The sequence below is a fragment of the Choloepus didactylus genome, chromosome 12 (assembly GCF_015220235.1).
Source record: "Choloepus didactylus isolate mChoDid1 chromosome 12, mChoDid1.pri, whole genome shotgun sequence".
Taxonomy (NCBI): domain Eukaryota; kingdom Metazoa; phylum Chordata; class Mammalia; order Pilosa; family Megalonychidae; genus Choloepus; species Choloepus didactylus.
This window is the reverse complement of record NC_051318.1, coordinates 62,158,232-62,175,518: the sequence shown is the minus strand read 5'-3', so window position 1 is coordinate 62,175,518 and position 17,287 is coordinate 62,158,232. Positions and strand designations below refer to the sequence as shown.

The window sequence follows — 17,287 nt, the reverse complement described above, 5'->3', positions numbered from 1 at the left end:
GCCTTTGAAAATAAAATACTTAGCATATGTCAGAATGTAAACTTTGTATCAATGTTGAATTTCTTGAACTTCTTAGCTGCACTTAATGGGATTGCATAAAAGAATGTTCTTGTTCATGGGAATTGTATATGTGAATTATAGTGTTTGCTCAAGGATGTGTGCAGCTTGCTCTCCTATGTTCAGAAGACAGAGCAATAGATGATGGATGATAGGGAGAGAGGGAGGGAAAGAAAGAAATGGTGGTGTGACAGGATGTTAAAGTTGGTGGATCAGGGTATTGGGGGAGGGGGTCAGGGTATGCTGGAGCTCTGTGTATGGGGTTTGTATTGTTTTTGCAATGGTTTGTATAACTTTGAATTTATTTCAAAATCAAAAAAAATACATAGCATATGTAATGAAATGTTAACTCTATTATGCTTGAAAGCCAAAAGATATCATCAGCAGCTCAAAGGCTAAAACTATGATTTTATGCCAAGGGACATAAGCACTGGGAGGGACGGAATTCAATTTTGTACAGTGCATGCAATTTTATTTCATTCACTAAATGTGTTTTGGTTCAGACAGCCTGGATCTGTAATAGGTTCCTGAATTCTAACTAGTTAAGGGACGGTTTAATAGCAATAATAACTTTAGACTGTAATGCCATAAAATGGAAGCATTTTTGTCCAAAAGGTAAAACTTGAGCTCTCTGACATTATTTATAAGGCTCTTCACAATACGGCTTCAAATTATCATTTTTAGCTTCATTCCCTACTATATCTACCATACAGAAGCTTACGGTGATTTTCACATCTCCGGGTACTTGCTCCTACTGTTGCCTTTATGGAATTCCAAGCTTCCCCCACTTGACTGCCCAGGGTATTTATTTCTTTTTATCTTTTGTGGTTGAAATCAAATATCATCTCTTCCACTGACGCTCTCCATAACATCTCTAGAAGGAGTAATCACTCACTTTTCGCACACTATTTGATTCGTGCTGTAACACAATAAACTCTAAAATGTACACTTAGACGGTGAGAGTAGTGAGTATATTTCTCTATATGATAAAATCCTAGTATAACACCTTGCTTCTTAATAAACATTTATTGAATGAATAAATGAATAAATGACAATATATCAAATTACCATTGAGAGAGTAATTTTCATTAGTCCAATAAATGCACCATTAAAAACATGAATGGGCTGCTGTATTATCTATCCAATGCCAATTATGTAAACAGCTAATTCACTTCAGTTAAACATTTCCTGAGTATACATAGCTAACGGTGTCTAGAGCAACACACTGAGGATATATCATCATCACTGAAAGATGAAGAAAGCAGCTTCCACTCTCAGGAATATTTGTCTCATTCATTCATCCATTCACTCTGTAAATAACTTGTGCAAAGTGCTATCTTAGTGCTAGGTGTGCAGTGATGGGGAGAGAAAACATTAAACAAATACAACGAAAATACATTGCCAATTGTGGTAAGTACTGTTAAAGGGAAAGAACCAAGAGAAAGAATAACGCAGCATAACTAATTTAGTTTGGGGTGCAGGGCACTCAAGAAATGCTATTTGAGCTGAGACCTAAGGGATAAGAGAGTTATTTGGGCTAGAAGTATACAGCAACTGTTTCAGGATGGAGATGTGTGAAGACGCTGGGAGACATGGAGGAAAAGAGAGAGAAAAGAGGAGTGAGAAAAAGAGGGCATGGAAAGAAAGGGGGGTAGAAATAGGAAGAAGGGAGAGAGGTAAGGAAGAAGGAGTGTAGGGGTGGCTGGAGCATTGCATGCAAGAAATAGCCTAGGACATACTGGGACTCAAAGTAGGTCAGTGTTTCTGGAGAACAAGATTCCATGTAAGCAGAAGCAGAAAGTGAGATGGGAGCGGTGGAAGAAGGAGAGATTGTGGAGAGCCTTGAGCACAATGCTAAGAAATTTAGACTGCATTCTGGAAGAAAAAGGAAGGTGAACTGTCCTAAAACATCTTTAGAAGTCAGGCCAAAGACTGATGTGATCTGCATCTCATACACATTCTGTTAACCACTGTTTTGTCTCCTAAACAATGCATTCAAGGAAAAGCTTTAGGATTTCCAAATCTTTAAGGAAAATTACCACTATGTTAGGTTTGTCAATGCAGCATCTTACAAATTAATCAGTACTTAACCATGCAACTTTTTAAGACAAGATTCATTATCAAATTTCTTTGGATATTTTGGGATTTCTACTTTATGCCCTGTTTATTCAGGCCAAGGAGATTCTCATTTTAAAATGTTTACTTTGGGTCACAGAAACTGTATCCAAAATATTCATATTAGTTTTCATTTTAAGTTAAAAATGTTTAAATTATCAGACATTGTATATGGTATAGGAACAATGAAACAAAAAATGCAATGTAATGGCTCAATAAAAACAATTCCTAAAAACTGAATGAGCAGATGGAAGGAAAACTGATTAATTAATTAGACCATAAATCTCTCTAAACATAAACATATATGCATATATGAACATGCACATAAATACATGCCTATATGTACATAAATACCTCTGACCAAATTTGGAAATGAGTCAGGTGTGTAACCAAATTATTTTTATGGAAGTGACCAAAGATTTGTACCAATCTGGCACTCTCTCCTTGGCCAACACAATGCATAACTGAACAGATGGGTGAAGTAGGCAGAAGTAGGAAAGTTATCTGTTAACCCCTTAGGGAAGATCTCTATTAACACCATTATCTTCCCAATTATCAACTGAGTCATTAAATCCAGGCAGAAACAAATTACTTTTATTTTATATAGGCAAAGCACAAAGATAAAATTATTTCTGAGTTGTACAAATCAAAAAAGCTTTGAAGCCTTTCTCTTAGGAAAAAAAAAAAAAGACCATTAGGATGATCCAGAATACCTTCTTTAAGTGAAGTATAAACATCTTCCATATCACATCTGATTTTAGCTCTGCAGTTTAACAACTTCTTATCCCAGGTTATTAAGACCTCCTTCTGACACATACCAACTTCTTCATAGTCTAACTTAACTTTTCTGGACTGGAGTTCATCTCTGCTTGCTAAGAAAATGAAGAGAATTTATGTAAGACCAATGTGTTTTTAAAACATAGTCTTTCAAAACATTTTATTGTACTGGAGAACCATACCAAATGACTTTTAGGAATCAACCACTGAAACTTTCTCAAAAAGAAAATTTCTAAGGAAAAAGCATTGAGGATTCATGAAAGATTCTCGAACTCAAGTCATGTGAGGAAATATCAGGAAGACCTTGAGGAAGTTTTACTCTGTGTCTTAAAGATGGGAACTCTGCAAAACGTAAGAAACAAACCATGTATGACAAGTTATGAATTTCAAGTTTTTGCAAATGTGATAGATAGCCTCAGAAGTGACACCCTGTATAGTTTTCGACACCATTAAGGTGTTAATATTTTATATATGACAGATGAGAAAACAATGCCTCAGGCCAACCTTGGTCTGAACGTGACAACCTGACACTTCTATAACTATTCCCAGAGGTACCAACACTGCCCTTAACAACACTAGGTATGTATTCCTGTGTTCATTTTTACTAATCTTAAAGAAAAAAACCTCACTTTATTGAAGTTGAGACTTTCCATTTTTTAATTCATATAAAATCATATAAAATCCTTTCATGTGATGCCCCAAATATACAGGCTCATTAAAATAAATGCCTATAAGCAACCACTACCACTACAAACTAAGGAGTATATTTATTCGCTTTCAGTAGGATCACATTGGAAATATTCACTTTCCACAGACAGGAACCTCTCAGTAATCAACCCCCTTACCTTCTGCAAAACAAATTTTGTCATACATCCCAAAGTCCTCGACAGCACAAAAACAAGGGTAGAAGAGACTGTTACTCTTTACTCAATGTGTCTGAAACTATTCCAAAAACAGTTAAAATATCTTATAACAGACTATTAGTCAAGCTGAGAACTAAAAATCCCAGACATAATCAAAAGATCAATTACACCAAAAAAAATTCCTACAGGATGCCACTAGATGGCTTTCTAACACAGCTTAAGCTTTGATTCTCAATATGCTTTATACTTCTCTACAAAAACTAAATAATTTTAGGAAAAGAGCTGATTCATTAAAGTTAATAATAAATATAATCCTATATATAGCTTTACTAATGATTTCCTTCAAGACTGAAAAAGCATATTTCCTGAGACTTTTTTCTCTCCAACCTCCTCTAGATCATTAATCATTCAAAAAAATAAGCACCTACTACCGGCCAGCATTAGGCCCTGAGGATACAATGGTGAGTGAGAACAGTTAATACCTGGTTAAGTGGGCAACAATAAGGCACCATCAAGAAATGACATCCATTGGCGAGAATTTTAATGGGTAAGATTATTTTTTGTCTTTACCATAGAAGTACAGAAATAAATATAGAGCTGATAAAAGTTTCTGAAAATATATTCTAAGAATATATTCTTATTCTTTCCAATTTTATAGCATAATTGACCTCACAATATACATGTAGTCATTTGTATTAAATCATTCTATATCCTCATATTAGCACACAGAGTTGAGAAACACTGTGACATATTGGGAAAACCCCAAGTACCATGATGAAAAAAACTGAATTTTAGTGCTTGTTCTGCCAGAACAGCACTGTTTGACTTCCCCAAGCCAGTCACTAACTCAGCTCTAGAAAAAAAGATTGGGCTAAATAATCTCTGTGTTCATTCCCAGTTCAAACAGCCTATGATTCTAAAACCACCTTTTGAAATTTAATATAAGATTCTAATCATACATATACTTCCAACTGTTAAAGAAATATGAGTTCATGCTTTAAAAATTTTAAAAAATCCTAACCATCTTTTTTCCATCCTCTTTTCTGTTTCTGAGTTATTTCAAGAAGCAATCAATTGCTTTAAAATCTGAATACAATTCCTTTCGAAATCTATGAAATCTTGAGTGGGCACACCCCCACACAAAACTTTTAAAAGCTAAGCCAGTAACACTTAATTGCAGCTGAGATCATTTTAAAACTGTATTTATTTCCTAGGGTTATTTAAAATCGTATGTACTTTCATTCTACTAAGAAAATAGTAATAAAAAATAATTTGTGCCCTTGCACAACAAATATATAATAAATAAATATTGCCAAAATAAAAACTTTTTGAATATAATAGGTATAGTAAGAGGAATCTTAAGATAGATGATAAAGACAGGAATGTGAACATCTGTACTGAAAACGCTCTCTTGCAGACCTCACAATGAAAGCAACTGAGAGGAAAACCTAGATTGTACATTTGTTGTAAAGATCAAAGACTCTGCTTAACCTAAATCTTTCACTTCACAGAAGTAAAAAAGGCCATTTTAGGTTAGGTGATTTGATCAAAATATTGTGTTGGTACATTTTTCAGAGATTGGTATGGTTTTGGTATCTCCTTGTTCTATTGGTGATAGTGTAAATAACATTCTTTCAAAGTCTGAAAAACAATTTTAAAGCAGTTGGTATTCAGAAACTGAACAATGAGACACCATCAACAGCACAATACCTATATAAATTATCCTATTACGAATGTAATGATTATACTGGCTTTTTAAAAATAGACAATTAAAAAAACAAGCAACAAAAGATAGGAACCTTGATTTGATAACAGATAATTAGACATTTGTATCAGATCTATGAAAGAATTTATCTGAAATAGGCATATTTCTATTATGAATTTAATGAACCTAAAAATTGAGAATCATGTTCAAAAAGATGGTATGCTTTTCATATTTAAAGTTTTTCTTTTAAAGTAATACACAATGATATTGAACTTTTAGTCATATCAAATACATTTGATTTCATACTAGCTACAGTCTATTTACCCAAATATATTCTAAGAACTTTTGATGATTTAAATCATAAAACAAAACTGCAAAATATGTTGAGCTGACCTTTCCCATGTCTTAACCACCTCATAAAATGGAAATAAACATGTATAATCAGCAAATATTGTAGTCCAAGAATGAATACAGTCCAAGGGTGAATGTGAATGTATGTGTTGGGGGGTTAAGTTTAACCAACACCCTTAAATCATAGCATCGTACCATTTAGCCCTGTATGAATAGCTAACCTTCAAGTTTCTGGTTTTCTTTTTCCATTCGAAGCAACAAGATCTGTTGGTGTATAGCTTTTCTCCACAAACTCCTCAGTTTTTCTGATTTTTTTCTTTCTTCAACCGTTTCTGGGTCATCATCACCAGATAGGAATACAACAAGCGGTTCCTCCTCCATCGTTGGAGCAAGAGGGGACAGTGGCAGCAGCTCATTCCTGTCCAGTCCATCTGCATAGAAGAAAACAGTGAGAGGCATTCCTTAATAGTAACCCAGACTACAGAAGTCTTCTCTAGAACTGACACTCTCTCACCCTACAGACCACATTTAAAGGTTTTCACAAAGACCTTTCCTAATAACTGTTAGTTTCTGGAACCAATGATTTAAGCAAATGCACTAGACTGAATTCCCCTTCCAGATTCCTCTCTCACAGTGAAATGTAAGTATATGTCATTTCACCACTTCTTCTTTCAAGACAAAAAAACCTATGAAATAGGTGCTTCAAAATGAACTGGTCTTTCCCTGGAGTCCAATACTTCTGCAATTTCTCTATATATATTCTGTGACTGTGCAAATATAAAAAGACCAAGTGGGTAGGTTTTAGTCACCTCCTAAGGTCTAAACCTATCCCCAGAATCCATCAAGAGCAAAACAACTGAGCAAGGCCCAGCATGTCTTGGTTCAGGATGGTACCAGCTCTGCCCTCTCGTCCTGCAAAACTCTCTTGCCTGACCTGATGCTCACTCTCTCCTTCATGCCAGGCCAGCCTTTGCACTGCTGCAGTTAAGTTCCTACTAACAAACATGACCTCTCTCTTAAAACATTTTAATGGTTACTTATATCCCAAAGAACAAAATCCAAACTACTAGGAATGGCATATAAATCCCATCATACTTTGGCCTCAGTTCTCAACCTCCTATCCTAGGTCCTATGCAGCATTTCTCATGATTCTAAGACCTGCAAAGTTCTTTCAGATAACTCTAGTGCTCTGCTATTCCCTCTTTCCAAAACACTCTTCCCCCAGCCATGAGATTCAATAAATATCTAAATTCTTTGTGACACTTTCTCTGACCACCCTTGGCAGAGTCAAGTTTACCTCTGGAAATGCAAGTTTTCTTTTCTTTATTAATTGACTTCTGTCCCTACTTTTGTAATTTACTTCCTCAAATTTTCTTTTTTTTTTTTTTTTTTTTTAACTTTACTCTATGGTTCTTTTTCTAGTTTCCTGAGTTAAGTCAAACACCTAGTGCATCTGATTTTTGGCATTCTTGTTTTAGATGAAATATTCAAGGCCATGGATATCCCTCTAAATGCTACTCAATTTGGTATGTAGGACCCCGATTACCATATTTTTTTCCTTCTAGTTTTTTAGGAGTATCATTTTTTATTTCTAAAAACATTAAATTTTTAGTTGTCCTCTAATTCTTGATTTCTTGATTTCTTTCTTTCTTTCTGGGGCACTGGATCAGAGTATATAGAATGAATTAGATTGGAATTTATTTAAAAATCTTTGTGGCTGAGTATAAAGGTAATTTTTGTGAACACACCATATACATTAAAAATGAAGAAATATTCTCTATAGAGGGCAATGTTCTGTATAAATATTAGCTCAAGCTACTTAATTATATTTCTCAAATATTATCTGTATGTAATTTCTCTATATTTAATCTTCTGAGAGGAATACGTTAAAATCTCCCATTAGAGCTATTTATTTATTTATTCCCAAAATTCTGCTGTGACATTTTCTAGATCTCAAAGGTATCTAATTAATGTGTGCTCTTATGATTGTTACATCTCATTATCTATCATTAACATTTACTTCCCCCGGTTTTGATGTTTTCGCTTTAATTTCCAGGGAGTCTAACATTCAAAGAGAGTTGCCCCTGCCTGCTTTCTTTTGGTTTACATTTGTCTGGTGTATCATCATCCATTTCTTCACTGCTCAGCATTTTATGTCAGTCTAAGTGTGACGCTCCTAAAAGAATATGTTGCTTTTCCCATGATAAAAACACCTATGACTTCTTTTCTATCACTATCATAGCTCCTTATGCTTTGTGGAGTATGCTCAAAATTGGTTTCAGACACTCACTCTTTCATTGACTCATTCATTCCTTCAACCACAGTTACTGGATGTGTTTTATGTTCTGATGGTATCTGAGAAGTTAACCAGCTGATTAACTGATACAGAAAGTGAAGTTATTTCTCCACTGTAATCATTTAAATTGCTTTATATACCAAGCATTTGCATCCCATCCCCTAGTTTGGGAATAATTCTTCAGTGAGTTCCGCACAGACCTTGCTGCTGCATTGCTGACGGAGACTTGTTCATGGGAGAAGCAACCCTGAGGAAGATGCGCTGCCTCCAGGAGACACGGCGAGGAGTGACGGGGGTTCCCCCAGCATTTAGGGACTCATTGCTACAGGTCGATGATGTTCTTTTCCTCCCCTCTCCATCACTGCAGAAAGCAAATAAATACGTAACTTGTAAAAGAACTGCAAGGTGTTGTACTTTACAACACAATGGTAGCAGAAGCCATTCACAAGATCTGCCAAGGGCAAGCACGAGCGGTGAGCAGCAAGGAGCAGTGCGGGACCAGGCGCCTTCCTCTGCCCTGGTGACCACACATGGGGACACAGTCTGGGCATGACAAGCTCACCTGTTTCTACTCATTCCACAGTAGCCAGCCATTCTGAGTCCTAATATGTTGTGGAGGAGCACAGGCAGCTTAAGTCATGAACTTCTGCATTGCTAATGAACTAAAAGTAATATTTATTCTAACCAATGCAAATATTCCAAAAAAGGATCACTAGTGAGCTTTTCTTATCTCTCTTATATGATAGACTGATGGACACAGCTTCTAACTTCCTGTGACTTTTAAAATCTGCCTCCAAATTATTAGCTACCAAGAGCTGGACCATGGCAAAACAGTAACTTGGATAAAGACAGAATGGTCAACCTTGGGATTATTGTTGGTGATATATTAAGGAGAAAACGTGGTCCAATAAGATTGGACAGGTCAAGTTAAAGCAGTACTTCTCAGAGACTATCATATGCCCACAGAAACTGTAACTCTCTAAGAGGGGAATAGTGTACAGAAACCCCCTAACTTATTTAACTTATCTGATCCAAGAATCACCTCCTCCATTTTTCTGGGGGTGGGGTGTCATGCCTTTCTAGATTAGTGTTTCATGAAACTGACACTGGGAAGTGCCAGTCTGCTCCAAGAATTTCATTTCCTAAGAAAGACCACTCTAAGTTATGCTAGGCCTATCTGCATTAAAGGTCAGGACACAAACGTACTTTTATGATCAACTACATCAGCAGCTGGAAAGACTTGTTGCCATTAGCGTAAGAAATATGTCACACTTTTAAGTCCCAAAGTCTCTGAGTTTTCTTAAGAGAATATCAATATTTACAGGTAGTGATATCAAAAATGAAGACAAAAGATCCTCAGGATGTTAAATACTCGAGCCAGAAAAGAATAAAGTATATAAATAATTAGAATAAGCAAACTCAGAGAGTCAGAATCTGGAGTATAGGTTACCGGGGGCAGGGGTCGGGTTAGGAAATGGGGAGTTAATGCTTGAGTTGTACAGAGTTTGTATTTGGGCTGATTATCAAGTTTCAGTAATAGATGGTGGTGATGGTAGCACAACATTGTGAATGTAATCAACAGCACTGAATTTTATACATGAATGTGGTTAAAAGGGAAATTTTAGGTTGCATATATATGCTACCAAAATAAAAATATAGGATGTTATATAGGAACTCTGTATATTTTCTGCATGACTTTTTGTAAACCTGCAACTCCCGCCCCCAAATATATATATAGCTCTGAATTGTTACACATATAGCAACTATTATGATACTTCAGAAAACAGCTTAAACATACATCTCAATACAGTCAAAACCCCTTTGTTATATATCCTGGATAAATCTCCTATTAATATATTCATTGCTCAAAACCTCCTGCAACACTGAATAAATATGTTCATAAATATTCCCTCTTTTTAATGCACTTCTGGAAATGGCAATTTTTAGAAATTTTAGTATTTCACTTTTAGAAATTGTGATTCAAATGACCTATATATGATAGTCATACTGAAAAACACTCTTGAAGTACTCTGTATCTTCCCTTTTGTAACACTATCCTACTGGCAGTTATTTGCTAAATGCCAATGGGTATATTCTTAGCTCTTAGTGTAGCAATGGGCAAATAGTAAGCACTCAAAAAATATCCATTGACTACATTAATTTTTTGTAAAACTACATGAAATACTAACTCAAATTTAAGATACATGGGTAAAAAGTATTGGTTAGTCTAATATGTCAGGAATAAATAAAAGATAACCTTCTGAAATAAATAAAAGATCTACCTTTATTGGTAAGCCATGACTTTTAAGTTCTAATGGCAGAAAGTTTTGATACCTCTATATCCCAAAAGGACAAGACTGAGCTGTTGGTGGCACTGGGAGATATTGACAATGATAATACAATTAAGAAACAACATAAAGCATTCTTTTTTTCAAGAAAGTGTCACTTCTTTCCTACATAAGAGCATCTAATTTGTAATTTAAGCCCTGAAAGGGAAACGAAATGCTTACGTAGAATTACCTATTTCAGTGCCACATGGCGTAAGTGTTTAATAAATATTAGCTCACTTGAGTTTTTTAGCAGTTCTAACAAACACAAAAATTAGAGTAAACCAAAATCAAAGAATTCCAAAATCTTTATGTTTTAATCCTGGAATTAAAACATCTTTTTGAAATCTCCTTCCAATTCACTGTTAGGGACATATCAAGTGTTTAGAAAGTACAAAATATAAAACTGAGTACATAAAACATGTCACTTTAATTACTGCTTGTAAAATACAAGTGTTGGGGAATATGTTATAAAGCAGGTGCATGAAGAACCCTTATGTTTACCCACTATTATATTATATACCCAAATAAACTATCTAATAAGAAATTTTCCACCCATGTCTGGAATTTACAGGCTGTTAATAAGCCAAAAGTTAGCAGACAAAATATAAGATAATGAATACTAAAATGAAGAACTTACATAGATTACTGACTATTTCAATAAAAACAAAAAAATTGTTTCATTTAATAACAGAAGATACATATTAAAAAATCAGGTTTCAGATAAGGGTTTAATAGTAGTTAGCACATGTATGCAACTTACAGCAGTTCACTTTTTAATGTACATTTAGTCAGCTATCTGATCTTCTTAAGGTAGTATTTCAAGGATCAAAACAATTTGAAACATTCTTGTGAATCAAAATTCCTATATTCTTACTTGGAAACTATACAGGGGTGAGGGGGAAAAGTTATTTATTTCTACTACAACATTCATTAGTTTTCACTTCAACTTCTTTTTTAATTAAACGAGCAGTAAGGTAAGCACAATGTCTATTTTTTAAATTGAAAATGAAAACAAAACAACAGATGGTGTTTACTGTAATAATAATAATAATAAAGCTAATACTCACAGGAAGTACATACTACATCCCAGGCACTGTTCTCAGCAATTTTGCAAGTCTGAACTCATTTCATCCTTACAGTAACTTATGGGGTAGGTTTATTACTATTCCCACTTGTAGTGAGAAAACTGAGGTAGAAAGAGGTTAAATAACTTGCCCACAGCCGTAAAGATAGTAAGTGGAAGAGCCCATATTCAAACCAGACAGTCCAGAATCCAAATTCTCAGGCACTGTAATTTATCATGCCAACATAAATACTATTTGCAGCAGTCATTTTTAGGACCACAAAAACAAAGCTGCCATGACTTCCAGCATCCTCTGTCTTTCTGGTAGTTTCTAATTAGCATTCATTCTTTTGGTCAGTGCTTCTTTTTCCAATTTCTAATGAAATAATTTCATTTATTTCAGCCAAAAAATAATTTCAGAGTACTACTGAGTGCTATTTATGTAAATGTCCTATTTCCTTTTCTTTGGTTTTGAAAATGTGCATGCTGTTTTATTTTTAAATAGAAGGAACAAATCCACAACACACTGACATGTTGTAATATTCATACATTCATCTATTAATCATGTTTACATTTTTTAAATGATAAAACAAGTTACAACCACATCCTTTTTTTCTATATATCTTTCTCCATGTTTGTATATATTTTGCTTTATAAACATGCGCAATAGAATATTTCTTTCCAAGAGACATATTCTGGAAAAGTATTCCGTGCCTGCATTTTTCTATCAGAAATTTATGAAATTAAAAGTGAAAGACTGGGAATGAAGTACAACTTAGAGAACTTACAATTTTCATATTGGTATATTCCATATATTCTGTGTCACCAGTCACCAATTAATCAAGAACCCTGTCTGTGAACTTGAATGAGTGTTTTTAATAAAGGAAGGAAATATCCCATATTATGTATCACCTTATAGGCTGGGAGGGTTTTTTCCAAGCCTTTCTGTAAACACATCTCTCAAAAGCTATGGATATGATGTGAACCTCCGAAAGCTTCTAGAGAACCTCTTTTATTTTTAATGCAATCTTATTGAGATATATTCACACACCATATAATCCATCCAAAGTATATAATCAATGGCTCACAGTATCATCATATAGTTGTGCATTCATCACCACAATCAATTTTAGAACTAGATAACCTTTTAATATACTCTTGAATAAGAATTTCAGGCCTTACCACATTTACTATTTAAAATAACATTACAGTCATTATATTTCCTATGTTAACACAGAATTGTTAATGCATACTGGTCTGCTTTAATAAGAATCAATTCATTAGAAACTGTACAGAATGAAGGTGTTTTAGTGAGCCGTTACAGAGATTCAAAACGGAGAAGCTGAGCCCACTTATAAGTGGGCCTCGAGTCTCCCCTAGAGAACCTCTTTGTTGCTCAGATGTCACCTCTCTCTCTCTAAGCCCACACTACAGGTGAATTCACTGCCCTCCCTACTACGTGGGACACGACTCCCAGGGATGAGTCTGGACCCACCATAATGGGATTAAGAAAATCTTGACCAAAAGGAGGAACTGAAATGAAACAAAATAAAGTTTTAGTGGCTGAGAGATTACAAATGGAATAGAGAGGTCACTCTGGAGGGCATTCTTATGCACTATACAGATATCCCTTTTTAGGTTTTGGTATATTGAAATAGCTAGAAGGAAATACCTGAAACTGACGAACTGCAACCCAGTAGCCTTGATTGTTGAAGATGATTGTATAATCATGTAGCTTACATGTTGTGACAGTGTGATTGTGAAAACCTGTGGCTCACAGTCCCTTTATCCAGGGTATGGACAGATGAGAAGAAAAACGGGGACAAAAACTAAATGAAAAATAGGGTTGGATGGAGGGGGTGGAATGATTTGGGTGTCCTTTTTTACTTTTATTTTTTATTCTTATTTTCATTCTATTTGGAGTAATGAAAATGTTCAAAAATTGACTGGGGTGATGAATGCACAGCTATATGATGGAACTGTGAACAGGTGATTGTACACCATGGATGATTTCATGATATGTGACTATATCTCAATAAAACTGAATTAAAAAAAAAAATTACCAAAACAAAACAAAACAAAAGGATGCAGTCTTGTTTTATTTCCCTTTTAGACAGCAGTTACTACTTTCACAAATGGGACCTCTACTGCTAGGACTAGCTTCATAAATGTGTCGTCCTGCTGAGCTGTACCCCAATCCCTCTAGCACCCATCCCAAAACTATTCACATCATAAATTCCAAGTAAATGAAACCAAATAAACATACACATTTTGGCTAAATCTATAGTTAATCATAATGGATTACAACTCAAGAGATAGGCAACAATACTTGATTAATGTGATAGCAACTATTTAACAGAAGGCTGAAAAAGCTTTGTCTTTCTAAATACCTCATGAAAGGCTGCACAGAAAAAAAGTAATGGAACTACTTTTTTGTAGAGGATCCACAGTGCAATTTAACTTGTAATCATATCAGGATTGCTAGTAGTTTATGTAAATTCTAGCTTTCAACTGGTACGTATCTGTAATACTACGGAAAATTTTTACTAGTAAAATAAAACTAACATTAAACTATTCTAGTGGAAATCAATATATAGTATTTGAGCTATGAGTCAGAGCAGAAAGATGAGTCAGTGGAACAATGTTTCAAAAATAAAGAGAACAAGAGTTTGATTTCCTAAACCCTACACTTTGCAGATTTTCTTAAAAAAAATTTAGGTTCTGTACATCAAAATTTTAAGTATCTCTGGATAGCTCATTTGCTTATTCACATCCTTGTAACTTAAGATAAAGAAAATCATATCAAGCAAAATATCAAATCTCTCTGGGACTCAATCTACCCATGTATGAAATAAGGAAACTGGAGGCTAGATGATCTCTAAGGTAACAAACAGACCTAATTCTATGCCTATAGTAGCTTAAAAGAGCACAAGACAAAATGAACCCTTCCAGAATGCTAATTTAACACTTATAATACTTAAAAGAAGTATTATTTAAATTGTCTTAAACGCAATCCCTCCAAAAAGTGTAGATCAATTACAAGTTTCAAAAAAGTCACTTTTTATATTATCGATGTGGCCAAAATAATTGTCTGAGAATTTTTTTCTCCTTGGAATATCTTGTTCTGGTCCAATCTTTAATGCTAGGTTTTACTCCAGCTAGAAAGAAATCTAAATGTCACTGGTCACAAATCGGTTGAAGAGTACATTTTTCTTCGGGCTCATGGTATAAAGGTAGAAACTGGAAGAAAGCAGAGAACAACCATTTGCAGTTAACTAATTCAGCAGTGCTTCTGGATGTTTACCACAAAAAGCATGACGGTCAAGAGGAAGAGATGCCATCATGCGTGTGGTCAGTCTTCCATAAGAAGGAACTTGGTGTTTTCCTGTGTCCAGACCAGGGGGAGGGCTGGAAGGACTCAGCAGTGTCTCAAAGTGACCAATTTGACAGGAATTAAGATGAAGAGAAGTTCATTAACATTTCTTCTTCAGGTTAAACCAGATTAGATTTATGTTTATTTTAGGGTGCTCATTTCTGAATCACCTTGTGATGTGCAATAAATTCATCATATGTACATAAGTACCTCCAAACTAGCAAATTCACTTCTATGAATTCAAAATTAAAACAAGGTTTTGATTGACGGCCACAGCACAGTTCTGAGGAAATGTCACAAAATAATGTAGAAACAGGATTTCTGCTTGTCATCAACATTTTTATGGTTATTCCTGATCTCTGATTGCAAAAGGGGTCACATTTTTTCCTACTATATCGCATCATAGACCCCGAATGATGGCATGCATTCAGGAGACAACCAAAAATGCTTTTTAACTAATGATGATATTCAGTTAGAAGCATCTATGTGTTTTTTAAATGAAAATAGAGACCTCTAATCACCTTGATTCTGAAGCAGTGTCCTGTCTAGTACAACAGGAAAACAAGAAATGGCATTAGCACACACAGAGAAATAGATGTCCAAAATCAGGATTAGAAAGGTATTTCTGGAAGTTCATCAATAATTTTTCGATAAGGTTATTTTAATAATGAACCATAATACTATTAACCATTGTACTATTTTTATCAGTGAATATGAGAGAACTATAGAATCAGAGTATGAGAGAACTATAGTACCACAAAGTACTTCAGCAAAATCATATTTTCTCATTGTAAAGACATTTAAGAGAAGAAAAGTAATGCCTATGATTTACTTTCAATCAATGAACCTCAATACAATTTTTTTTAAATATAGATTTAAAACATGAGAAGCAATTTTAAGGAGTAACAAGGATGCCTGTTGATAGAAAGGATTATATTTGATTAATAGATGTTATAAAATTATACCATATCATCATACACAATTATAGATTTAGCTACTAAACAATAAAATAACACTGGAATTTTAAAAATTAATTTGAAAGTAAAGCAAAAAATATGTCTATTCCCTTTCCTTTATCATTTCAATGATGTGCAAAGAACCCACTAATCAACAAACCATAGTACTAAAAAGGTCTCAGCTCCTTTTACTCAGCCTGCTTAAAAACAGTAACCTGATGTTTTTAATAATTAAGGACATTCATCTTGGAGAAGGATGTCTAATCTGAATTTTAAATTTCAAATTACTCTGCCTTTAAAAAAGTAGTATTTGTTAGTCTATACACTACCTTACCTTATATCTTATTTGATTATGCATATTTAGAGATTAAATAATAATGCTAATCAGATAGGTCAGTAATGCTAATAAGAAAGGTTAGCTACCTTATTAGCAACTAATAAGATATTAGGGAAAAAAACAGTTATAATTCATAGTATTATACTTCGTAGTATTGTGGAAAGGAAATTATAATTCATATTATTGTGAGCCTCTTGCTCTCATTATTCTGAATAGTTCCAGATATGACAGTGATCATGTAAGCATGAGGTTCTCTCTGAAAAAAGTGATAGAGATATAGTTTAGAAAGCACTGGATTAAGATCAGGCTATTGAATATTCTTGTAAGGGGCCATGATACATGCAACCTATTCACAAATGGCTTCGAATACAGAAATACATAGGTATATATGTGTGTGTATGTATACATATGTGTGTATGTGGGTGTGTATACATACATGTAAATGGACAGAGAAAGACAGTTAAGCAAATGTGGAAAAATGTTAAAAATCAGTGAATCTGGTAAAGGATTAACAGGAATTTCCCATAATATTTTTTCAACTTTTCCTTCAGTTTCAAATTATTTCAAAATGCAAAGAAAAAAAAACTCTCTCCAAGAATGTAATATGAAAATTTAAGTCTTAGTGATTAACTAGTTGAAATAAGCCTATCAAGAGTGTATTTTGCCCAACAATTTTACTACTGTGTAGACACTCATCAAAAATGCTTATGAATGTATAGCTAAAACCATGAACAATAATATTCAAGACAGTACTGTTATAATAGCCAAAAAAACTACAAACAACCCATATGTCCATCAGCAAGAGAATGAAAAAATTATGATATATTAAACTTAACACTATACGGCAATAAAATGAACTAAACGGAAACATAAAATCAGGAACAACTCTCACAAATTAATATTCAGTGAAAGTAAAAGAATACATGCTGTATCATTCCATTTCTATAAAGTTCAAAACCAGGTAAAACTGATCTACGGTATCTGAGGTCAGGTGGGAGTAGTAGTGATTGGGTGAGAAAATGAGGGGAGCTACTGGGGCACTGGTCGCATTCCATTTATTGACT

General features: G+C 34.3%; 1 protein-coding gene across 5 annotated transcripts in view; it reads right to left on the bottom strand.

Annotated features, from left to right (window-relative positions):
• TBC1D4 (TBC1 domain family member 4) overlaps positions 1 to 17,287 on the bottom strand; it is a 238,222-nt gene that overhangs the window by 25,950 nt on the left and 194,985 nt on the right. For 4 of the 5 annotated variants that reach the window (XM_037799763.1, XM_037799766.1, XM_037799764.1 and 1 more), the window contains exons 11-13: positions 8,365 to 8,525; positions 6,090 to 6,299; positions 2,886 to 3,044 (exon numbers count right to left, since the gene is read on the bottom strand). In XM_037799763.1, coding sequence (XP_037655691.1) covers positions 2,886 to 3,044; positions 6,090 to 6,299; positions 8,365 to 8,525 — 530 coding nt within the window. Of the gene's footprint in view, positions 1 to 2,885; positions 3,045 to 6,089; positions 6,300 to 8,364; positions 8,526 to 15,451; positions 15,476 to 17,287 lie in introns of all 5 variants that reach the window. The other variant, XM_037799767.1, reaches the window with a different exon arrangement.